General features: G+C 37.1%; 1 protein-coding gene across 5 annotated transcripts in view; it reads right to left on the reverse strand.

Annotated features, from left to right (window-relative positions):
- Positions 1–26,134, reverse strand: part of PKN2 (protein kinase N2) — a 163,954-nt gene that overhangs the window by 59,008 nt on the left and 78,812 nt on the right. For all 5 annotated transcript variants that reach the window (XR_006356340.1, XM_044002300.1, XM_044002299.1 and 2 more), the window contains 4 exons: positions 24,924–25,078; positions 11,641–11,758; positions 10,866–11,011; positions 10,562–10,775 (listed from right to left, as the gene is read on the reverse strand). Coding sequence is in view for 4 of the 5 variants with exons in the window: in XM_044002300.1 (XP_043858235.1) it covers positions 10,562–10,775; positions 10,866–11,011; positions 11,641–11,758; positions 24,924–25,078 (633 nt within the window). In the remaining variant the exon portion in view is untranslated. The remainder of the gene's footprint in view (positions 1–10,561; positions 10,776–10,865; positions 11,012–11,640; positions 11,759–24,923; positions 25,079–26,134) is intronic.

A 26,134-nucleotide genomic window follows, 5' to 3' on the forward strand; every position in this document is an offset into this window, starting at 1 on the left:
GGTGATGAGGACCTAAACAAGGATTTTGGCTATGTGGTAGAGAGAAGGAAACATTCAAGAGATGGGAAGAATTCACAGGATCTGTCAACTGATGAGATCAGAGGTTGCAAACTTCCTGATTGAAAGGACAGTAGTGGCCTTAATAGAGATAAGGGAAGTTGAGAAGAACAGTGGAACAAAGGATGAGTTTTAGATGTGTAGGTCTGAGGCACTTGTGGAACACCTAGTACATGTTTGATAGGCCATGATGATATTGAACTGGAATTTAGGAGATACAGGAGGGCCAGAGATGCAGATCTGGGAGTAATGAGCACAGAGATGATAGAGACAGCTCGAGATGGCGCAGTGGACAGAGTGCTGGATTTGTGGGGTGGCGGTAGATTTGGGGAAGTATGTTTCTTGAAGTTATCTAGGAAATGCAAAGCATGGTTTCTGACAGCCTAATTACCCAGAGAATTGCTTAAGCTTCATGCATCATTTTGGTTGAGGGATCATAGACTCAGAGCTGGAAGGGACTTGGGAAGGCAATCAGCCCAATCCTCTCACTTTACTGCACAGGAAAAGGATTATAAGGAAATGAGAAGTGCTAAGTAAAATGCTGATGCATTTTTACTGAAAAGATAAAACTGGTTTAATTTAAAAGAAACTGAGGGGGCAGCTAGATGGCGCAGTGGTTAAAGCGCTGGCCCTGGATTCAGGAGTACCTCAGTTCAAATCCAGCCTCAGACACTTAACACTTACTAGCTGTGTGACCCTGGGCAAGTCACTTAACCCCCATTGCCCCGCCAAAAAAAAAAAAAAAAAGAAACTGAACATCTTGCGGGGAGGGGAGAGAGGGGTGAGATTGGCAAACTCAAATGTTCAGTTTATTACACAGAAGTCATTCTAGGGAAACAAAAAACATCTGGTGACTACTTCAAATCTGGTAGCCTATTAAATATTTTAGTAATTTCAATGTATCAGAACATGATAATGTTCAACACCTGCTTTCATTTAGGAAAAGAAAATTTCGGGGGCTTTAAGGTCTTCATCAAACACTGCAGAGCTTCTAAGACTTCTTTCATGAAGTGAGCACTACAATGGAAGAGCAGCCCTTTTTTTTTACCCTTTCAACTTTTACAAGCTACAATTTAAAATTGGGGGGGGGGGGCGACAATGGGGGTTAAGTGACTTGCCCAGGGTCACACAGCTAGTAAGTGCCAAGTGTCTGAGGCCGGATTTGAACTCAGGTGCTCCTGAATCCAGGGCCGGTGCTTTATCCACTGCGCCACCTAGCTGCCCCAATATTAATTTTTAAAACAATGAAACCTTAGGAATAAAAGTGTTCATAAGCACCAGCTAGAGAAGCCACTACTAGCTGTTTATGATTTATTAGGTCTGGTGGGTCTTAAAGCTTTAAAAACAAAACAAAACAAAACAAAACATGGTTGCTTATTGTGTTGTCCAACAACAAGGGACCATCCAGTGAAGACAGATTCCCCTGCTCTGACAGCTCTTAATTTGGGGCACTTTCTATTTTGAACAAGCCCAAATCTGCCTCTGCAATTCTCTGCCCTGCTCTTGGCTTGGCTTGGAACAAGTCTAGCCCCCTCTCACCTGTCAGTCTCCCTATCCCTCCCTGGGTCTCTATATAACACTCAACCCCTCCATGCAAGCTCCCTTCCAGTCAAACTGACAGAAGAGCTGCTTGCAAACTCTGTTCTGTCTTTTCCCACCTCCATCCCTGGAATGGATTCACAAGATCACCTAGCTAGATTTGGAAGGACCTCAAAAGCCTTTTTTCCCCATACCCTCATTTTATAGATGAAGAAACAGGCGGAGTAAGTCAACAGACTTTCCCAGCATCACAGAGGAAAGTAACCATGAGGGATGTGACTGATTTTAGAGCCAAACCTTCTCTGTCTGCGGGTTCAATTCATGAGCCACTTCCTCCACAAAGCCATTCCTGACACTCTCTGAGAAAATAATCCCTTTTGAATTTCTCGCTCCTTTCTGTTGGATGACTTCTATGTAATTATCACATTCAATTTCTTTAACAGCTATTTTTATTCATGTCTTGTCCTATTAGATTATAAGCTCCTTGAGGGCAGAAAATGTTTCTCACTTTCACATCAAACATTCATATTTATGAAGGAATATATACACATTTATAGTCATACATTTGTGTCTACAAAACGCACAGCATGTGCTAGGGCCTTAAGGGCAATATGAAATTTACATGTTCTCTTTGGCCTCATATTTTATCAAGGGGAGGTGGCACAGTGGATAGAATGCTGGACATGGAGTCGGGAAGATCTGAATTCAAATTGGTCCTAGAGGGCTGGAGTCAATGCAAGTTCAAATGGTCAACTCACATGACTTCTTTTTGTCTCAGTTTCCTTATCTGTAAAATGGGGATAATAATACCTACCTTCAAGGATTACTGTGGGGATAACATGAGTTAATATTTATAAAAGTGCTTCACAAACGTTAAAACACTATTATGGAAGTGATATAAAAGATGCAGTAGAAGGGAAGAGAGAGTAGAAGTGAGAAGACTTTTCAGGAGGCTATTTCAATAGTCTAGGTGATTGGTAACAGAGGCCCAGACCAGGGTGGCAGTAGTGTTAAAATGGGATATATAATTAACTGTTTTGTAGTCAGCATTGACAAGACTTAGAAACTAACTGGATATGGGAAGTGAGGGAGAAGGATGAACTAGTACGAATAGGGCTGTACATATAGCATATGATCAGCAAATATTTAAAGATAAAAGAGTTGGAAGGTCACACAGTCGAACGTTCCACCCCATACCTACTCCCCTCTGTTTGAAAATGTAAAGATACTAAGGGTTGGAAGGTTTTTCTACCAGAAGATGGAAGTTCTTGGGAGGCAGAATTCAGACTGATGTAAAAACAGACTTTTTGACACTATCTGTTCACAAATGAATACTTCACAAGAGAATCCATTCTATTCATGAATAATAATTCTTTTCTAGAGGCAGCTGGTGGTACAGTGGATGGGGTCAGGAGAGTCAGGAAGCCCTGAATTCAAATTTCACCTCAGGCACTTCCTACCTGTGTCACCTTCGGCAAGTCACTTAATGTGCCTCAGTTTTCTCAACTGTAAAATGGATAGAATAGCATTTAACTTCCAGGGTTGTTATGAAGTTAAGATGAGTTACTATTTGTTTAAAAAGGGGCGGGGGAACTTAGCTTCATGCCTGGCATATAGTAAGCATTATATAAATGTTTTTATTCTCTTCCCTGCTCGCTTTACAGCAAGACAAAACTTTACTCCCTTCAATAGATTCAAAGAATTTTAGTGCTAGATGGAACCTAAGATTTATTCTGATGCCACTGTTATACAGAAGAGCCAACTGAAGGCCAGAGAATGGAACCTGCCCAAGGTCAAATAATTAGTGGCAAAACCAAGTCTACACTTTTCAAAAGTTGGTCTGAGATTGAACCTCTGAAGCCACACAAAATAAGTCTGATTCATTCCATGCTACTGCTCTCATCTTGTTCCCCCCTCCTCTCCCTGGGTCTTCTCTTGTATGGGCTAAATACCATGAGTTTATTCAACTACTTCCCAGAAGACATGGTTCCAAGATGCCTCATCACCTGATTACCACATAACATAAGAGCTCCAGTTTGTTAGTATCTTACAAAGTGCATAAAGTCTTTGCTTATGTCCCACATCTATTTCACTTCCACTTCAGTTTCCTTTCAGTACTATATGATAGCTGCCTCCTCAATTTTCTCCTAGTACTTTGGAGCTCTCTCTTTCATTTATCATGTTCTTTCTTTATTCAGTAATGTGTCATATGTCTTAGCCCCTTCCCCTGTTATATCATAAACTCTGATGGCAGGATCTGTGCTTCATTTCGTTTTGTATCCTTAGTATATAAGTGTATTATGTATAGGAGTGGCTCAAAAATATTTATTAAATTTAAATCAATAGTATTTAAAGCAGAGTCTGAGTACTGTGGGACTATATCCCTTACAAATACTATTATTAACCATTTACTGTGTGCAGAATATTTAATTAAGACAAAAAATTTGGCCAAGACACTTAGCTAATGACCTCCAGGAACCAATGGTCTAGCTCACTGGGATAACATACAAAGATAACTAAAAGATTACAATATTATACTCATCAGAGAGTTCTATATAAAATGTTTTGTCAATTCTAATTAAGGAAGATCTACTGATTTAGAGAAAAATAGGGAAAATCAGGAAAACAACATTGGAGGAACAACATTTGAAAGAGGTAGGAATTTAACAGCTGATGATGGTAAGGAATTAAGAATAATTCAAACAAAGGCAGGGCAGTGTCAGAGGACAATACATACTGTCCACTTAGCACTCAATATAGAGTATGTGAAGGGGAATAAAGTTAGATAAGTGGGGTCGTGTCATATTGTAGAGAAGCTATAGAGAACCAATGAATATGTTTTATCTGTAGAGTGACATGAACAGGCCTAAAGCAGAATAAGTCATCTGACAGCATTGTGAAGGACAGATTGAAAGAGAGAGGGAATGTACATGGAGGGGGGGGAAGCTATTGTAACAATCCAGTTAGGCAATAAGGACTTATACTAGAGTGGTAGCAATAGTAATAGAAACAAGGTAAATGATATGAAAGATGTTGCAGGAATAGAATCCACATGACCTGAAGGGATAAGGGATAAGAAAAAGACCCTGGTGAACAAAGAAGATCAGGTGAATGGTGGTGTCACAGACATCAATAATGAAGTCAGGAGGAGGAACAAGTAACTTTAGGAGGGAAAATAATGAACTTGGTTTCGAACATGTGGAGTTTGAAGTGACAGTGAGACAATTAGGCACTGTCCAATAGGCAGTTGGAGAAACAAGTCTGAAGCTCAGAAGAGAGGTCAAGATGGAAAAAAAAGATTTGAGCAACAACTATATGGGGTAATAGGCACAGGAGTGGATAAGATTACAGATGTAAAGCATAGGCAGAGCAAAGAAAGATAAGGGCAAATTCTGTGAAATAACCACATTAAGGGGTTTAGAAGATGATAAACCAGATGAGGAATCAGATGGAATGGTTAGAGAAGTAAGAAAACTGGGAGATTATGGTATTTCTTAAGATAAGAGAAGAGGGATAATCAGTAAAAGGTCAATAGTATTAAAAGCTTCGGGGAAATCAAAGAGGTTGAGGTTGAGGTTGAGGATTACGAGGGAGAAGGGGGCAATTGGATTTGATGATTAAGGTCACAAATAAGATTCCAAAGAAAGCAATTTCACTAGAGTAGTAGAAGATGGATTACAAAGAGATGAGGAGAGAAAGAGGCTACTGAAAAGGTAGTTCAAAGTAATGGCAACTTTTCAGTTTTAATAGTAAAGAAGAGGGATGGGATGGTAGTTAGATGGTCTAATGTGTCATGGAAAAAAACTTTTTTTAGACTAGGAAGGAGCCAGTGGAGGGAGATGAAAAATGTATGAAAGAACTAACTATGCAAGGAAAGTCCTAGAAGTAGGAGAAAATGGATGTGACAACACAAAGAGACTAATTCTTTTGAGACCAGAGTGAAGGAAGGGGAAAAGGGTGATGCTGCTGCAAAATTTTGAGGAATGAATGAGGGCAGTTAAGGGAATTCTCTTTGTATGATTTAAATGTTCTGAGTCAAACAGACAACTAGGTCATCTGCTGTAAGTTTGGCGCAGGATTGGTGGTGAGAGGTAACAGTCATTGTGGAAAATGAGCAATCAATTAGGGTAGGATTATTGAGTATCAATGAGGTCCAACAACCTGTTAACATGAATTTAAGAGTATGAAATCAATTTATTGTTTATGACTTTTTTCCACCAATATTTAGTGGTCTTGGAGCAGGAATGAACTAAATGGTAAAAGTTATGCTGGAATGAAGATTTCCAGGATAAAAATGACGGAAAGAGAAACAAGGGATTCCAAAGTGCTTCAGCTAATGAAGGAAGTACTGAAGTATCACACGATAGTCCAAACTAGGTATGAAAAAGTAAAGGCAATATAAAGTGGGATGAAAGGAATAGGTCAAGGGGGAGAAGGACACAATTAGAAAAAAGGTAAGTCTAATATAAAAGAGGAGAAAAGACACATGGTTAAGAAAGCATTTACAGATGATACAAATCCAAGAGATAGTGAGGCTTAAGCATGCCAACATATGATTGAAGTTTGGTGGAGAAGGAAGTAGCTGAGGGTTGAAGAGGTTTTAGAACTATGTAGTCAGATGGATTATGAAATGATTATTAGAACATCCAAGGATAAGAGGAGAGTATGAGGTAGAAATTAGGTACTGAAGTCACTGAAAAAGTAGAGAGAACGAGCTGGGGATTGGTAGATAATAGGAACAATAATAAGAAACAGATTATATAGACCTCAAAAGAAAAAAGGACAGAAAGATGGTGGTGAAGGAATGTTTCAATAAGGGAAGAACATATTATTCTATATTCTATACATATAATTCACACAGCAAAAGGCTGAATTAGTTGGAAAGCTGGGCACAGACAAAAGTACTGCAAGGACATATACCTCAAAGAAACCTGAGAAAAGATTGGTAGGATGGCATGGCCTAATATTTTACAGAATTTGGCTGCTCTTGAGAATAATATCTTGAAGATAACAAAACTAAAAGTAAGGTATGGAAGAAAAGGGGCAAAACACCAAAGATACTGATGTGGGTACCTAAAAAGACTTACTGACCAACTTAAAAAGACATGTACCATCATCATACCATCTACTAAGACAAATTCCAAATGAGTACGTGACTTAACATAAAGGGTAACATGATAAACAAATTAAAGGAGGAAGAAAGAAATTACCTAATTAGATCTATGGAAAGGGAAAGAGCTCATGATTACACAAATATATAGTGAGGAATACAGGAAGTAAAATAATTTAACTGCACAAAATCCCCCATTTTCAGCTATAAGTAGAAGAAAAGCAGGTAAATGAAGAAAAAATCTTTGCAGCAAGTCTCTCTGATTAAGGTTTTATTTCTAAGATACATAAGAAGCTGATTCAGATTTATAAGAGTAAGAACCATTCTCCAATTGATAAAAGGTCAAAGGCCACAAATAGTTCTAACAAGAAACCCAAGCTATCAACAGCCATATGAAAAGATGATCTAAATCACTGGTAATGAGAAGAATTTAAATTAAAACAACTCTAAGGACCATATCATGCACATCAGATTGGCAAAGCTGGCAAGAAAAAAGGAAAATGAATTTTGGAGGGCCTGGGGAAAACAAGTACATTAATGCACTGCTGATGGAGCTCTGAACTGGTTCAACTATTCTGGAAACAAATTTGAAACCATGCCACAAAATTTAATAAACTGCATACTCTTTGATACAGTGAAGCTGCTACTAGGTCTGTTCTCCTAAGAAATCAAAGAAAGAGGAAACAGAATGCTATGTTCAAAAATACTTATAGCATCTCTTTTTATGGTGTCAAAGCATTGGAAACTGAAAAGGTGCCCATTAACTGGGGAATAAGTTATGGTGTATGACTATGATGGAATACTACTATGCTATAATAACTGACAAAAGGAAATGGTTTCAAAGAAACTTGGGAAGACCTGTATGAACTAATACAGAATGAAGTTAGCTGAACCAAGAGTCCAGTGCTGTTTGCTATCTTGGTGGGGTCCCACCCAGTCCCATAGGCCCAATTATTTTTGTGCAAATGATCAACATACTGAAAACAGAACTCATTATATTTCCTCCCAAATCCATTCCTCTTTCAGACTTCCTCCTATTGAAAGTACTGTCACACTCAAAAGAGAAAAAGGACCTACATATGCAAAAAATGTTCTTAGCAGCTTTTTATTGTGGTGACAAAGACTTGGAACCTGAGGGCATATAATAACTGAATATTAAATCATGTATATGTATATAATGGAACACTATTGTGTTGTAATTAATGATGAAGGAGATGATGTCAGAGAAATCTGGGAACATTTGAACTGATACAGAGTGAATAAGCAGAATCAGGATTTATATGATAATGATGATGATAATAATGACAATGTAAAGACTTTTATTTGCAAAGACTTTAGAGTTCTGATAAATGCAGTGACCAACTATAACTGCAGAAGACTAATAATGAAACCTGCTATCTACCATGTTTGTTTTGGACAGAGCCAATGGGGAAATGTGTTCTGACCGCACATATTTGTAACAAGGATTTTCTTTGTCTTTCTCAAATGAGGGTGGGGTGGGGAGGGTTGGGGGGAAAGATAGCATGGATTTTTACTGATGGAAAACAAGTAACTTAAAAAAATAAAGTAAAATAAAATAAATAAGAGAAAACCAACAACAAAAGATATATGCTAGAGACAGATGAAAGAGCAGATAGCTGAGAACAAATGATTAAGAGTGCTACGGTCCTGTAAGGAAAGTGGCAGGAGCACTAAAGTTCAGAGAAAATTGAGGTTGGAAAAAATGTTAGAGACAGTAAGTAGATTTTATTAGCTATACTGTAAAGAAAGATTAAAAAGAGATTAGGGCCAAGGTTCAGAGTGAACAAACAGGATGAAATTAAGAGAAAGCTCAACTGCTAAACTCTTATTTTTGTTTCAGCTTTCTCTATTAAGGGGCATAATTACTGGACTGGGAAGAACAAACATGGGGTAACAGGGAGCTGAAAACAGGGTAAGATAGGAGATGGTAAGAGAATATCTAGTTATGCTCAATAACTTCAAGTTGCCAGGCCCTTTAGAAAACTCTGTTAGAGCACTAAAAAGATATGCGGATGATTACCAAACCATTGTCAGTAACTAGGAAGAAATGTAGAGATTAGATGTACCAGAGGAGTGAAGATGGTGTTAAGGGCTAAAATTCTAGCTAGTCTGTCTAAAATATCTAATGAGTGGTCGCCAATAAATTATAAGCTTTAGCAAGAGTTAGACTTTTAAGCATTTATTAAGGAGAATAAGAATTTGGTAAAGAGAGAGAGAGGCCTAGATTCCTATCTATTAAAGGGAGAGCACATTTCTAGCTCCGCTCTCCACCAGAGTCCAAAGGAAAGAGCCCCAGAGCGAGCGCCAGTCTCTTCCTTCCTCCCACTAGCCGTGTCACTTCCTGACGCCAAAAAAAAGACTCCTGGTCTTGCCCTCAAAGACCTTCACTTCATGGGTGGAACTCTTCTACAGTAAGTCTCCAGCAGGTGGCGTTACTCCAATCGTTACAATGGGCAAAGTGTGTCCAATTAGCAAATGAAGAGAGAAGTCCTTTTAAGTCACTGATCAATGAGCCTGACTTTAATTCCTGGCAAAATAATAGAATACAATAAAGGGATGGGTTTTATGAGCACTTAGAAAGTAATCTTCTATGTTTAATCAAGAAAAGTATGTCACAGGCATACCGTCTAGGTTTCATGATGGTAGGTGTCAAAATCTTTCAAACTATTCTTGCAGACAAGATGGAAAAACAAAATGAAAGATGAAAGCAGTTGGAAAGATTCAGAAGTTGAATAACCAGGACCAGTCATCCTGAAAGGTGGCCTCTCAAGGATAGCCGAAGGGATCTGTCCTTGGTTCTGATTTTCTCAACAGTTTAATTGCATCACTGAAGTTACAGACAGAATGATTTATAACATTTGCAAACGACTTAACTACAACTCACCTTAGAGAGAAGTAAAGCGAAATCCAAAGAGGTTAACTGGTTTGTTCAAGGTCACACAAACAGTAAAAGGCAGAGCCAGGAGAGAGCTCAGGTCCTGTAACTTCAACTTATGCAAAACCCCACTTCCCTTAGTCAATTTGGGATAGGCATAAAGTTTGATAGAAGGTCTTCCAGAGTGGGGAAAGAGGCAGAGAGGGCAAAAACACAGCACATGGAAAACACATGATGTTTTCCTGAGACAGAATAAAGTTTCATTTCTTGTTACAGTAAAATTTGCCTCCCAACACTAACTCTCATTTCAGTCATTTTTCAGTTGTGTGTGACTCTCCATGACCCCATTTGGGGTTTTCTTGGCAAAAACACTGAAGTGGTTTGCCATTTCCTTCTCCAACTCATTCTACAGATGAGGAAACTGAGGCAAAGAGTTAAGTGACCTGCCCAGAGTCACACTGCTAGTGAGTATCTGAGGCTAGATTTGACCTCAGGTCCTCCTGACTTCAGGGACAGCACTAGTATCCAATGTACCACTCAGCTGTCCTTACTCTGATTAGAGGCAGCTATGTATCAGGACACTCGGTTCTTCAAGTTTTTAATCAGAAAACCTGGCACATGATAAAATGGAACAATGGTAGCTCAAAGAATCCTAGCAGTAACAGCCTCTGATGAACTCCTCTACCTCATTTTGGGAACTTTAATAACCTGAATAATATTTTAATTAAGTACTCTAGAAAGCCACCACTCCTAAAAAACAATTTCTATTTTTTCTGCACCATTTTCAGATGAAGACTAAAGCAGTAGTTACTTCCAAGACTCTGAATTGACATATTTGGAAATGGCTTGTCACTTGGTAATCTAAATAAAAACATAATTTGTCAATTACTAAAATAGTGTATAAAAATGGACTTTAGAAAAACACAACACTCTCAAAGCATGGCTAACCCATCACATACCTGTTAGTGCTGCTGGTTTGGATAGTGTACTATATTGGTTTTGTGTAGATATTACACTCTGCCGTGGACTTAATGTTGGTGATGCAACAAGAGATAGCTCCTCAATAATAATACTGCTTTTGGGATGATTTTTTGGAAGTTCATTCAATCTTTGTTCTAATGAATACTTTAAAAGATCCAACTTTTGACTGGATTCATTAAATCTTGCTTGGGCCTTGAATAGAAAAGAAGAGGGTGCTTTCATTTTAATAATTACATTCTTTAAATACTGTATTAAGTTAAAACATTTAATCTGAAAAATTACTTCTGAAAGTGCTTTTCTGTCTGTTACTTTTCCTGATCCAAGTAATTTCATCACATTCTTTGCACCTTCTGCTACTGCAAACTCTATCCTAAAGTGATGTCGTAATTCTTCCATCCGAAGTTCAAGAGGACTTATCACAGGTTTTGCTAGAAGAAAAAAAAATTAAAGTAAACCCAATAGAACTAACTATTTGGATTATCTATGAGAGCTTATGAGAATTTTTTAAAGCAAATGAATTCTAATGAGATTAAATCAGAAGATAGTTATTTAAGTGGTAAGAAACAGTTGTAGTAGGTGAAATGTAGGTCTTTATATTTGAGGTACACTGTTCATTTCATTTAAATTATAAATCTGATAAAAATTTTAGAACTAAGGATAAGCCAGTATGTTCATGTGCTGTGTGACATTCATAGATCACAATAGTTTCTACCTATGCTTTTAGCACTAAGTTGAAAATTTTCTTCTGGCATGAAATAGAGGAAACAATGCATTCACCCTCACACCCTGATAAACTTTATTTTGGAAAAATGAACTATATATGTATATATGTGTGTGTGTATACACATACAAACACAGATATATATATATATATATACATATATATATATATGTATAAAATAAACATATAATTTCCAAATCAATTTTAAAAGAAAAGTTTTAAAAAGCCAAATATCACTTAAATTAAAAAACAAATCACCCCATGTCCATACTCGCATATCCCCAGCTAAGGCTAGACATTAGTAAGAAGATTAATAGTTCATCTCTACTCCATCACCATTATCAAAAGCCAGTTCATTGGTCTGGACGGCCTGAAGAATCTGCATCCTTATGACTTCTATTTTTGTCTTGCTGTCCTGAAGCAGCTGTTGAGCTGTGGCAAGGAGTTTTCGATCCTATTGAAAAGGAGTTTCAAAACGTAAGCCAATAAAGTAGCCTCATCATCATCAACAAGCATTTCCAATAAGCCAGGCACTGTGCTAAGGAAGCACTGGGAACACACACACACCAAAAAGACAAAAAGAAATTTAATTCCTCTAAATAAATTCAAATAGCAGTAGCAAAACCACAGAATTAAAAATAAAGTCATGAGAATCTTAATTAGAGAATAATACAGATCCAGTTACAAAAAAAATTAAAGTGTGTGTGTGTGTGTGGAAAATATTTCTACTTTACTAAAAGTGAATAATGAGGCAAATTTAAGGTAAACCAAGTGACTCATTGTTAAAAAGCCCAAATGGAAGACCTATCACCTCTATAACACCAAGTTTTACAAACTACTTCATTTATAACAATTGGGTGACATAGGAAACAAAAATATTATTTAATTTTCATTTTACAAATGAGGAATTTTAGATTCAGACAGGCTATATTACTTCTTGAGAATTACATAGCTAATAAGGATTAATATAAGAACCTAACCCCAACTACATTCTTTTCAATACCATACATCTCATCTCAAAAATTCAAAGGTAAGTCTTCTAATATGTGAAGTTATTGCTACTTCTCCTGTCCTTAATTTGTATAAAATCTACTATATCTTTTCTTTTCTAACATTAAGATGGATAAGAAGTTTAAAAGTCAAATGCAATCATATAAAACAATATATGCCAAAGTGCTCTGAGCTTAAGAAAAGTTTTTTCCCCTCCTATCACCTTTAGGTCAGTTTTTAAAATTAATTTTTATTAATATCCTTCTATAAAAACATCACCTACATTTTTCACTGCATCTCTCTTATAGTAAAGAATTAAAGAGGAAGAAAAAAAGTTCCACAAATCCAATTTGGGGGGGGGGGGGGGAGATGAGGATTAATTGACTTGCCCAGGTTCACACAGCCAGCAAGTGTCAAGTGTCTGAATCCAGATTTGAACTCAGGTCCTCCTGAATCCAGGGCTGGTGCTTTATCCACTGCACCACCTAGCTGCCCCAAATTATTTTTAAAGTCTAATATTATATGAAGTATTCCACAGCCATGGTTCCCCATCTCTGCAAAGAATCAGAGGAGGTGTTTTCTCATATCCCTTCTTTGATATCAGGCTTGGTCATTTTAAGTTCCTAGTATATGGTGTTAATTATTTTGGTGTTGTTTTCACTTACATTCAATTGATAGATAAGTCTTTGCAACTACAAAAATATGCTGTTAGGAATATTTTGGTGTATAAGGGCCCTTCTTTTGGGGGTTTATGCCTAGCAGTAGAATTTCTTGGTTAAATGGTATTGACATTTTAAATACTTTTGCACAATTTTCCAATCTACATTACAGGATGGTGAGACCAATTCATAATTTCACCAACCATTAATAAGCCTGTCTTTCTAAACTTCCTCCAACACCGTTTTGAAGTCAAATTTTAATGAAGAGGTACCTTTGAAGAGTAACTCAGAATGCAGCTGAGTATCTAACATTTCTACTTATTTCCCTTCATAGTATTAAATCTAAGGAAGATAACCATAAGATGTGGCATTTGAAATTAAACAGAGCTAAGAAAAATTATGAAGACAACATTAATTTGTTGTTTGGTTATATCTGACTCGGTGATGCCTTTAGGGGTATTTCTTGGCAAAGATATTAGAGTGGTTTGCCACTTCCTTCTTCAGTTCATTTTATAGATGAGAAAACTGAGGTAAACAGGCTTAAAGTGACTTGTCTAGGGTCACACAACTATTAAGTGCCTGAGGCCATATTTGAACTCGTTCTTCCTGACTTCTGGCCTGACACTCTATCCACTGAACCACACAGCTGCTCCAAATTAAATAGATCTATAAATTAAGCTCTTTCTTCAAAACTAGACTAAGTTATGCATTATACAATCACCTTAAGATCTGTCTTAACTTATCCTGAGAGGCTTTGAATTCAGAAGAATTCAGATTGGCTAATATGACAAAATCTGATAAGTGTGAGATGGTACCTCAGAGTTGTTTTAATTTGTATTTCTCTGATCAATAGTGATTTAGTGGTTTTTTAAGTCAGTGGAGAGGGAAAGTACATAAAGAAAGAAGGTATATTTTCTTTTTTAAATTTTTATTTATTTTTTTTATGGGGCAATGAGGGTTAAATGACTTGCCCAGGATCACACAGCTAGTAAGCATCAAGTGGCTGAAGCCGAATTTGAACTCAAGTCCTTCTGAATCCAGGGCCAGTGCTTTATCCACTATGCCACCTAGCTGCCCAAGAAGGTGTATTTTCAAAGAAAAAAATAGAATTCAATTTTTAAATGATCACCTCTATGGAGATGAGCGGCAATTTTACACATCTATATTTGTCTTTTCAATAGCAATTCTGGAGAGAATAGTAGCCTTGGAGTCAGAGGACCTGAGTTAAATCTGGCCTCAGACACTGTGTGATCCTGAACAAGTCACTTTATTTCTGTTTGTCTCAGTTCCCCATCTCTCAAATGAGCTTAAGAAGGAAATGGAAAACCACTCTAGTATCTCTGCCAAGAAAACCCCAAATGGAGTCACAAAGAGTTGGACAGAACTGAAATGACTGAATATTTGCCGGCTAGATATCTTCACCAAGAAAGATATCCCAAAGCTATCTAACTCAACATTTCTCAAACAGAACTCATTCTTTTTTCCTCCCTCAGAATCTACCCCTTTTCTCATTTCTATTAAAGGTACCTTCCTGTCATTTAGGTCCATAATCTTGGGAGTTATTCTTTCTTACACACCTCATATCAAAAGCAAATGTGGTAGTTTTTAATTTGTATCATTAACCCATACCCTATCTATTCATTAACATAGAAATCATTCAAACTCAATCTCTCACCATCCCCTGCTATATGGTTACCAAACAGCCTCTTAATTGGCACACCCTCATCCAATCTACTCTCCATACAGCTGCACAATTCATATTCCTAAAATACAGATCTGACACCTTCCTCTACAAGAAGTCAGTGGCTTCCTATTATCTCTGGAATAAAATACATGCTCTGTTTATTTGGTATTAAAAGTCCTTCACAATCTGGCTTCAACTTTCCTGTCCAGACTGATTTGACATTACTTTTCCCACACAATATTTCAGTCCGATAGATCTACTCACTTTCCCTCAAATTTGGCATTCCATTATCTGCCATCCCTGTGTCACTGCCTTAGTAAGCTTGGCACAAATTATTCCCCATGCCTGGAATGCTCTCATTCTAACACCTTCAGAAAATCCTGTTTCCTTCTAGACACAGTTTAGGTGCCACTTCCTACAAGGTATACTTGTTATTGTCCTTCCTCTTCCCTACCTGAGGCCCCATTCCCCTACTTTGCATTTAGTCTGCATATATTTCATATATACTTCTCAGTCAGCAAGGCTTTATTCAGTTAACTCCAATATGCTAGATGCTGAGGACACAAAGATAAAGTGAAACATCTCTTTCCCATATGAATCTTGGAAAAGCCAATAAATGCATGTGCCAGTATAGACAAAATAAATCCAGGAAAACTGTGGAGGGAAGGCATACGTATTTGGAGGATCAATAGATGTTTATTGCAGGAGGAAAACAAAGAGCTGAGCTTTAAAGAAAATTAGGGAGTCTAAATGGTGATGGTCACAAGGCAATAGACTCCAGCAATGGAAGACAATCTGCACAGAGGCACAAGAGACAGGAAATGGAACAGTATACCTGAGGAAGAGTTAGAAAGCCAGCAGTTTTCTCCCAGAAGAATTTCTGCTCCTTAAGAGCAGGGCCAGGTTTGAGTTTATCCTTATATCCCTAGCACCCAGCAAAGTGCCTAGCTGGCACAGAGTAGATGGCTAATAATTGTTATTGAATTTAATTACATTCCTATTCCCAAAGTTGTTTAAGAGCTTCAGTCTTGATTATTATATTTAATAAGTGAAAGCCCTTGTATTTCATGCCAAGGAACCAGGCTTAGATATTTCCAAATGCTGAGATCCAGATGGTCATTTAATTAACACTTTGCATCAAGAAGTATACAGGCAGACAATTCTTAAATTTGCTGACTGTACCTCCCTACTACAGATATTTGCTTCAGTTTATAGAAAAACCGAATACATTGATATATAACTATATGCTGAATATTACCCCAATTTCCCAAGAGCACCTTAAACTCACTATGTTTAGAACCAAAATAATCATCTTCCTCCCCCAAATCTGACATTCCTTCTAACTCTGTTTCTATGAATGACAAAACTATGTCTCGGGGAAGCTAGGTGGCGCAAAAGCACTGGCCCTAGATTCAGGAGGACCTGAGTTCAAATGTGACCTCAGACACTCAACACTTACTAGCTGTGTGACCCTGGGCAAGTCACTTAACCCTCATTGCCTTGCAAAAAAAAAAAAAAAAAAGGAAAAAACTGTAACGATTGGAATAACGCCACCTGCTGGATACTAACTGTAGAAGAGTTCTGCCCATGAAGCGAAGGTCTTTGAGGGCAAGACCAGGAGTCTTGTCTTTGGTATCAGGAAGTGACGCGGACTAGTGGGAGGAGGAAGGAAGAGACTGGCGCTCAGGCTTGCGCTTTTTTTCCTCTGGACTCTGGTGGAGAGCGGAGCTAGAAATGTGCTCTCCCTTTAATAGATAGGAATCTAGGCCTTTTTCTCTCTCTTTACCAAATTCTTATTCTCCTTAATAAACGCTTAAAAGTCTAACTCTTGCTAAAGTTTATAATTTATTGGCGACCACTCATTAGATATTTTAGACAGTTTAGCTAGAATTTTAGCCCTTAACAGATGGCTGACCACGAAGAGGAAAGCTAACCCTCAGTCTTCTGATCTGCTGGTTGGGTAAGAAATTTCCCCTCCCTCTCCCTTTAACTGCTAAGTACTGGCGCACTGGCTGTGTTTTCCTTTAAATTTTTTCGAATGGACCTTTTAAACTCCCTAATTACCCTATTTTTGATTTTAGTCTGTTTGACCAGACAAATGGGAGATAAGATCATGTTAATGCTTTGTTTTTGTGGATTTTCTATTTTTCTTTTTATTTTTGTTAAAAGAGCCAGCAACTTACTCACACAAGGAAATATCTCTCCCTCTCCCAACCATGCTTTTTCAGAGAAACCTGAAGAGATTCCTGCAGCTTTTCCCAGTTCTAACACTAATTGTTGCTTTAATTTTGCATGCCTGGAGGCAATGACCCACCCTCTAGAAGCTTTTAATCCCCTAGCACCTGGAGGCAAAGTGGGGGAAGAGGAATCCAGGCCTGAGTTCAAAATCAAGTGTGATTCAAATTGTGCTGGTCCCTCCCCTCCTCTCCAGACCCCACCCTCTACTCCTCCTATGGCCAAGCCCATAGCTTCCCCTGCCTGGGAAGTCCAGAGATCTGATGCGCATGCTCAACTTTTTCTACCTGCATTTGCAGCTTTAGGCTCAGCCCTTCCCCAGCCTGGCTGTGCTTCTGAGACAACCTTAGAAAACCCTTTAAATTCCAGATATGCTCGATTTGTTCATAATTTTGCTAACCTGCTTTTGTCTTTAATTAGTAATCTTATAAAGCATTTGTATGGTGGAAAGACTGACAGACAATATAGAGGGGTTAAAGAAGAAAAACTTAAGCTGAATAAGAATGACAATCAACATAGTTCAAGACTCTGCCTCTTTTGCCATGGAAGGGTATATATTTTACAGAAATGTAGAAGTAAGCAGCAAGGTATTGATATGAGTATTGGGGATTTTAGATATCGGAATCAAAAGTGTTCTGAATTCACTCAGAGTAATAGTATCAGTTCAGAGGTTACATAGGATTTCTATGCTATTATATGTACATTTTGAAATTAATGGTATGGGTTTATTTTCATAGAGATTTTCATGCTTTTGAGATTGTGTTTTATATTTAGTTTTTAAAACAAGGAGAATATTTGTAAAAGCTTTTTATAGTCATGTGATCAAGTTTATATTTTATAATACTCTTATTAATATTAAGTTCACATTCATTTAGACTTCCTTAGTTTGAATTTCATTGTCTTTTATTGTTCCATGTGTATTTTCTTCTATTCATTTGTCTATCTAATTTTGAAACATTGCAAGATGGTTTTGATTTTATTATACAATGTTAATTCTAGGAGTATTGTGCTCCCATATTCTGAGTTGTTTGTTTTTGTTATTTTTTCTCAACTGATTATTTGATCAAACTCTTTAAAGCATTTCCCTAGCAAATTGTTTGCCATGGCAAGTGTAAATTGATTCTAGAAGTATTATTTTTGATAAGCATATTCCAAAAAAAAAAAAAAAGAGGGGAACATTTGTAAAAGTTTTCTTTTTTCAAAAAAAAAAAGTTCTTTGAGATTCTGTTATGCTTTAACTTGTATTTAAATATATTCAGATTTTTCACAAAAGTAATTGTATACTAAGTTTTTAAAAAAGGGGTATTATTTGAAATTGTTGCATAATTATATATTGTGTTCTGAGTCAAGATGTATTCACATTTTTTGCAATCATTTATTATCCTCAATTTTTAAATCCATATGAGACTTGGATTATGGGAACTTATCATTTAAGACACTAATTGCCTTTATTCTGAGTTATCAGATGCCAGTTGGCCAAGATGCCATCCAATCACAAGAGGAATACATGCAAGAGCAGACACTGAACTGTCACATGAGGGGAGACATGCATGAAGTCAAGGTATGGCCGAGGGAACGGCTTTTGACTAATGTTGAGGTTGGATTCTCTTGGTTTAATATTTTATTTTATTTTTCCCCACAATATTGTACAGATGGCTGGAAGTATTGATCCCACCCATCTCACTTCTACACCTGGCTTCTATGCTCCCTCCTATATGCCTGATGCCATGGACATCTCAATCCCATGCATCTGATTAAGTCTGACTCAGTTTCTTCCAATATGTTCGGTGGCATGGACATATATTCCATCCACCTCTTTTAAGCCTGGCATACTGTATGGGCAGTACATACTGCTCAAGTGTGGGAACGCTCATATCCCATCATTTCTCTGTTCTTTTATGGTAACCCCCATAATTATCTCAGGTGTCATGATAAATACAGTGTTGAATTTGGCCTTGACATCTGTTACCAATTATATTAGATTTTTTAATTTCTCATAATGGCATGAGGATAATTAGGCAGATGATGCAAAAAGTGATGAAACAAAGATAAAAAATTATTTTTAATAATTAATATCGCAGCAATTGTCTTCTCAATTACCCTCCATAAGGGGGGGACTATAGTAATATTATAATTTTAAAGAATGTTTCAATTTTTGTTTTATTATATGTTTCATGTGTAACAACTAAGATTCTGAATTCCCTTAGACATGTTTTTGAGAACTTTCATTGTTTGATTTGATTATTGACAAAGCTATTTTAAAGTTGTGTTAAGCTCAATTTTGTAGGAAATTTCCTGGCTGATTACCAGTATCCACACATCAACCCCTGAAAAGACTTCCATTCCACGACTACACCTAGAGGACATCTAAGAAAAGACTTTCAGAGACTTTAAATGAACAGTTTTGATTTGTTGTTTTTGTTTTTGTTTTTTTTTTCTCTTTCTGTTATAATATACACCATCTGTAATATGTATTCTCTGCAGAGGCCCTCCCTTTGCAAGACTAATGTCAAAGCGTCAGTTCATGAGGACAAAAAAAAATCGCCCCTCTGGACAAAACTTTCCTCTCTTCCTTTTCTATATTGTTGTTCACATATTATTAGTTATCAATAGTTATTATATTCTTTTTACTGTTCCGTCAAGGAAACATTTTGTTTCTTGAGGAACAACAGGGGGGACTGTAACGATTGGAATAACGCCACCTGCTGGATACTAACTGTAGAAGAGTTCTGCCCATGAAGCGAAGGTCTTTGAGGGCAAGACCAGGAGTCTTGTCTTTGGTATCAGGAAGTGACGCGGACTAGTGGGAGGAGGAAGGAAGAGACTGGCGCTCAGGCTTGCGCTTTTTTTCCTCTGGACTCTGGTGGAGAGCGGAGCTAGAAATGTGCTCTCCCTTTAATAGATAGGAATCTAGGCCTTTTTCTCTCTCTTTACCAAATTCTTATTCTCCTTAATAAACGCTTAAAAGTCTAACTCTTGCTAAAGTTTATAATTTATTGGCGACCACTCATTAGATATTTTAGACAGTTTAGCTAGAATTTTAGCCCTTAACAAAACAAAACAAAAAACCCAAAAAACTCTAAAACCTTATGCCTCCTATTCCAACTCAAGGCATCAACTTTGACTCCCTCCTTTCATCCTTCACATCTAATCAACTACCATTTTTGTTTCTAACATTTTTTTTACCTTTTCCCTCCTTTCTATTCTTACTGCTACCCATCATCACCTCTTTCCTTAACTCTCAGTCAATAAATATCTATTAAATGCCTTCTATATGCTAAACATGTGCTAAGTAATGCTCAGGATACAGAGACAAAAGACAGTCTCTGGTCACAGGAAGCTCACATTCTAACTGGGGAGATGGGGCACTGCAAAAAGTTATGTACAAATGAGGTAATAATTGTAAAGAGCTTAGCACAATGCTTGGTACACAGTCGATGCTTAATAAAAACTTGTTTGTTCCCTTCCTTTCCTCTCCCTACAAAGAAACTATAGCAGAATAAATTGGAAACAATCAATAAAAGGAAGGCATTAGAATTATGGGATATTGGGAAAGGCTTACTATAAAAGGTAGGGTTTTAGCTAATAGTTGAAGGAAGCCAGGAGGCATAGATGATGAGGGAAAGCACTCCAGGAAAGAGGGAAAGTCAGTGAAAATGCCCAGTGCTGAGAGACGGAGTATCTTACTCACGGGACAGCAAGGAAGCCAGTGTCAATGGGTTGCAGAGAATATGGGAGATGGAATAGGGAGTGATAAGATAAAACAGACCAGAGAAGTAGTGGGGGGAGAAGGGATAGGTTATAAAGGATTTTGAATGCAAAATAAGAGGATTTTATATTTGATCTTTGGGTAGGATATGGGGGAAGGGCCTGTGCTTTTTGAAGGCCATTTTGATATCTGAAGTAGAGAGGATAGACTGAGTGGGGAAAGACTTGTGACAGGCAGACCCACCAGCAGGCTAATGCAATGGTACAGGTGTTGAGGTAATGAGGAGCCCATACCAGGGTGATGGCAGCACCAGAGGAGAGAAGGAGGCACATCCCAAAGATACAACAAAGGTGAAATCTACAGGCAGTAGACTGGCTATTGTGGGGCAGAGGAGGACACATGGGGAGGAGAGGAGGGGGAATGTAAGATAGTTAGGAGTCATGGGTGACACCTAGATTTTGATACTGGGACTCTGGGAGAATGATGGCACACCTGATGGTAATAGGAAAGTTTAGAAGTATGTAAATTTTAAGGGAAAGATAATGAATTCCGTTTTAGAAATATTGATTTTAAGATGTCTACAAGATAGCCAATTCAAGATGTCCAACAGGCAGTTGGAGATGGGAGACTTATAATATATATATATATATATATATGGAAAGAGGTTAGGGCTGGATAAGATTTGAAGATCATAAGCATAGACATGTTAATTGAATCAGGATACTTTCCTCCATATTTGGAATAAAATCTGTCTCAACTTTCTCAAAATCTCCACCCTTTTCCTTCAAGGCCCAAATAAATTGGGATTAGATGCCAGTGAAACTGCTTTAATCTCATATTTTATGATATTCACTTTTGTTATTTAGAGAAATTAGGAAAGTCAGGGAGTGAAATTAGAAATTAACCAGTAGGCCTATTACTATGGAATGATTCACTTAATACAGAAACAGAAAAAACAAACAAAAAACCCCCAAATCTTCCTGAGTATTATCTAATCAGTCTCTCTGCCTTTTACTGTTTTGCCCAATTTAACTGCTGATATGTAAAAACCTGGACTCCACTACTTTTTATAACAGGCTGCAGCGAAGCACTCTGACAGACCATTCATAAATTTAGAAGACAGCTTTCTCTTAGAAAGAGAAATGGGGGAAGGGAAAAATAGAAACCTAGGATTTAGAAGTCATTAGGAAAGTGAGATCCAGAGAGGTTAACCAATGTACCCAAGAACCAGAGTAAGTAGCAGGTCCCTTCATTCTAAATCCACATTCTTTCCACTGGGGCACGAAGAAATTAAGTAGGAAAACTTTGACTTATGATACAAAATCATTAAGCATTTTCAGAAAGAGGATAATGAAGCAAGGGATGAAGGAGAACAGACCTTCATTTGATTTAAAGGGGACATAAATGGAGAATGGTTCAGAATGGTCCTGTCCAACCCTTCATTTTACTTATGAAGAAGAAACTGAAGACCTGAAGGGACAAATTCCACATGCAGTAAGTAGAGTTTAGAGACATTTCATTGAAGACTGGCATGCTGAAAAGTTTGGAGAAATGGCTGAAATCTAAGCATATTTAAAGATAACCAAATAAGAACCAATGAATTGGAAGGATGAACAGAAGAGCTCAAACAGGCAATTATGTGTGTTTTAGGAGGCTAAAAACTTAATCTGGTTGGCAAAACATTTTCTAGATTACCTTCAGTATAAACATTATTACTCAGATCTCTGATCTCACCAATTTAGATGTTCTCTTTTAACTGTTATTTTAAAATTCTTCGGAAAGTATTGTTTGATTGTCTCACAATTATACAACACTGCCAGTATAAAATTGGTATTTAAAATATGGGCCTTTGTATCTAAAGGCAGTTAGGGGTCTTTTAAGGAGCTTTCCAATTTCCTGAGGTCAATCCAGCCCACCCTCCTTCTCACTGTTCCTTTGTAATGTGTCTATCCCAGATACACAAACTGACAGACAAATGATATAGGTTCTTCACTGATATAGCCTGTTCCTCCAACTGCACATTACTACCTGAACAAGAGACTTCCTTCCTTCACTTAGTATTCTCTATGCGGATGGTCAGGTTATAGATCTCCTCTGGAAACTCTTCAATCTTCTGGGACTTGATGACACAAGCATGAAGTCATTTGAAGAGAAGCATCAGTTAAGATCTGCCATCCAGAGAGAAGTCCTCTTTAACGTGGAAGACATCCAGAACAGAGTCCATAACGGTGGCTAACACCTTTTACAATCATTATGCCTGTTCTACCACAATGCTAGCCATAACTAGTCTTATGTTTATGAGAATCTATCTGCCTCTGTAGAAAGTACATATTGATTTAATTTGGAGGGTCTTATCAAGTTTTTATGTAGAATTGAGGTCTTTGTAAAATTTCTCTACCACTTTATCTTCTGCAACTAATATTAGTGCAAAAGCCACCATTACTTTCACAGTAATATTTTCACGAATATATGAGTACTGTAATGAGGTAACCCAAGGTCACATTAAAAGATGGGTTTTTTGCCTTGGATATACAACCAAACCCACTCACTCCACCAACTCCTTTTCTTGCTGAGTACAGGGAACAATAATTCCCTTTAGCTCCAATGTCCTTTTTTCTTTTAGCTTTATTTACAGGAAAAATAAGATAGATAGAATTCTGCACCTCAAGTAGTATGTCTACTTTCTGGCCACTGGACAAGTATTAGTTATGAGGACCAACAGTTAATTTATCAGAAGTCTAAAAATTGTTATTATAAGACTTCTCTGCCTCTTTTTCTGCCTCCAAGTGGCACAGACGGGGCTATTTTGTATTTTTCCTTTGTTTCATGGCTTCCTATGTCAAATAAATTCATCACCAAGAGGCCAACTTACTAATAATGAGCCTTTCCATACTTGGCTAGGTAGGTGGTCCTCATAAATCTAGTATTGGCCTGAACATATATTTCATTTTTTTTTTTTTTAGTGAGGCAATTGGGGTTAAGTGACTTGCCCAGGGTCACACAGCTAGTAAGTGTTAAGTGTCTGAGATCGAATTTGAACTCAGGTCCTCCTGACTCCAGGGCCGGTGCTCTATCCACTGCGCCACCTAGCTGCCCCCATATTTCATATTTTAAAACATAAGGGGCAGCTAGATGGCACAGTGGATAGAGCACCGGCCCTGGATTCAGGAGGACTTGAGTTCAAATCCAGCATCAGACACTCAACACTTACTAGCTGTGTGACCCTGGGCAAGTCACTTAACGGCAATTGCCTCACCAAAAAAAAGAAAGAAAGAAAGAAAGAAGAAAACAAAACTATAAGGATAAAGATTGGCTTTCAATATTCTACTCTGTCAGAATTTCTATTGGGTAGTTATCAGAAGTTCTTAAACCAAAATTCAAAAATTAGGAATACACAATTAATTATTTAATCTATACTTATAAGTGGAAGACTATTTTACTGAAGAAGGGAAGCACAGGTTAAAACTTGCCTATGATCACAAAATGAAGTGAGGCAAGTTGAGAATTTATTTTCCATTTTCCAATTTATTTCTCTATTCACTGGAGCATGTTATTTCTATAAGATCATGAAACCAACAAAAGTAATTTTCTACAGACTACCATTCTAATTAAGGCTTTCTGGTTATACTTGTCTAAGATAACTAAGATACATCTGAATTTTCCTTCCTTCAAAAAGTGAACATTCATTTATTCAATGTTTTCCTATGATGAATAAAAACAATTTTCAAGTACACCATTTCTGATATGGGAATACCCTCTAAAGCTAATGCAATGAAGTTCCCTCACACTCTTGGGAATATAAGAGTCCGAGCCCCCCCCCCCCCCCCATCAGATAGTCCTACCTGCCAACAGTAGGTTCAAAGTACTGACTTTGCTTTTTTCCTCTGAGCTTATTTCTATGGAGGATTGGCCTCATTTGTTCAGATGATTTCCTGTTCTACTACTCTAACCCAACCTCCCTCTGTCCCTAACAAAAAGTGTCATCCATCTGTTGGCATATACTCAAAATAAAGGCATCAGAAGGAACTTGTTGTTACTACTAAAGAATGCCACAGTTCAATTCATAAAGTGAATGAGGCATGATCAAAGATACCTTATGTTCTAGATTTAAATATACTGATCTTAAAATATTGGTTGTACCACCTGAGTATGAAACTGAAAAGCTAAAATAAGTTTTGTGAATATTTTTGGTTCAAGTAATTATAGAGAATGATATATAAATGTATTTTTACCAATTTATTCATTTATAGTATATTCAAATAAGATGCTAGGTCTATTAGCTACAATATCTTAAAGTAACAGTTCTACTTTGGATACTTTATATACTGTTTAATGAGCTTACCTTTGAAGAGCCATTTGAATACATCTGTATCATATTTTCAGCTCCCTGCTTTACCTTCAGTTCTATGTCCAATTGTTTCTTTAAGGCCATCAATTTATTATTGCTAGTAGAACAACGAGGATCACTATTTGGAGTATCTGGGGTCCTTGGACAATCTGTAGATTAAATGAAATGCAAAGATTTACTCAGAAACTGATGATCTTTTTATGTTGTAAGATAACATTTTCAAAAGATACAGAATCATAGTTATTTAAATGTCTCTCTGTGCCTTGCAACAGTTCTGTAACTATAAATAGTCTGAAGTAGATGAATTACTGGTTAAGTATTTATCGATGAATTACTGGTTAAGTATTTATCAGAGATGTTACAAAAATGATTATTGTACTAACTGAAATCTCAAATCCAATTCAACAAGCATTTATTAAACACCTACTATTTGCAAGGCCCTGTAATACAACAAAAATTAAAAAGCTAGAAAGCCACTAGAGTACCTTTAATGCTAAGATTATTGATAAGATTTTTATGAAATAAGGTCACATCATCTATGCCAAGGATTTAAAAAGTGGGAAGTCAAGGATGAGGGGAAGATAGAGGGGAAAAAGATTCAGCAAATCTTTCTGATTCTCCAAATATTCACTTTCAACCACTCATAAAGTTCACTATCAATTTTCAATTAAAATGATTTGTCAAGTCTTTTGCCAACAACTGGCCTAATATCATTCTCTTTATCTGATTCCTCAGAGATCATAACTAAATGCTAGATAAACCAATGTGAATGTTACTTTGTGACCAGAAGTCACCTAAATATAAATATAGTATTTGGGAGTTTATGGGTTAGGCACTCAAAGACTCTCATTTAATTTCTGTTGTAGAAAGGTCTATCTACAAAAATGTCTTTCTGGGCAAATGGTGCCACCATTGTGTAGATTAGTACCAATATTGAAAAAAAAATGGGGAGGGGGTCAGTGGATCCAATTTTAGATACACCCTAATGTCCTTAGTTTTAGAAAAATTCTCAGATCTTCCTTGGTAGCTTGTTATAATGTTGAAAAACTGAATTTTGACAAATTCAGTCTTGTGGCTAACGAGTCCTTAACAACTGCCAAATTTCAGTTCTTGTTTATTGTACAGCACATGCCATTAGGCATCTACTGTGTGGAGAGCCAGAGACTTTTACTCACTGAATCCCCTGAACAAGTCACTTAAACTCT

The sequence above is a fragment of the Dromiciops gliroides genome, chromosome 4, assembly GCF_019393635.1.
Source record: "Dromiciops gliroides isolate mDroGli1 chromosome 4, mDroGli1.pri, whole genome shotgun sequence".
In the NCBI taxonomy this organism is placed as follows: domain Eukaryota; kingdom Metazoa; phylum Chordata; class Mammalia; order Microbiotheria; family Microbiotheriidae; genus Dromiciops; species Dromiciops gliroides.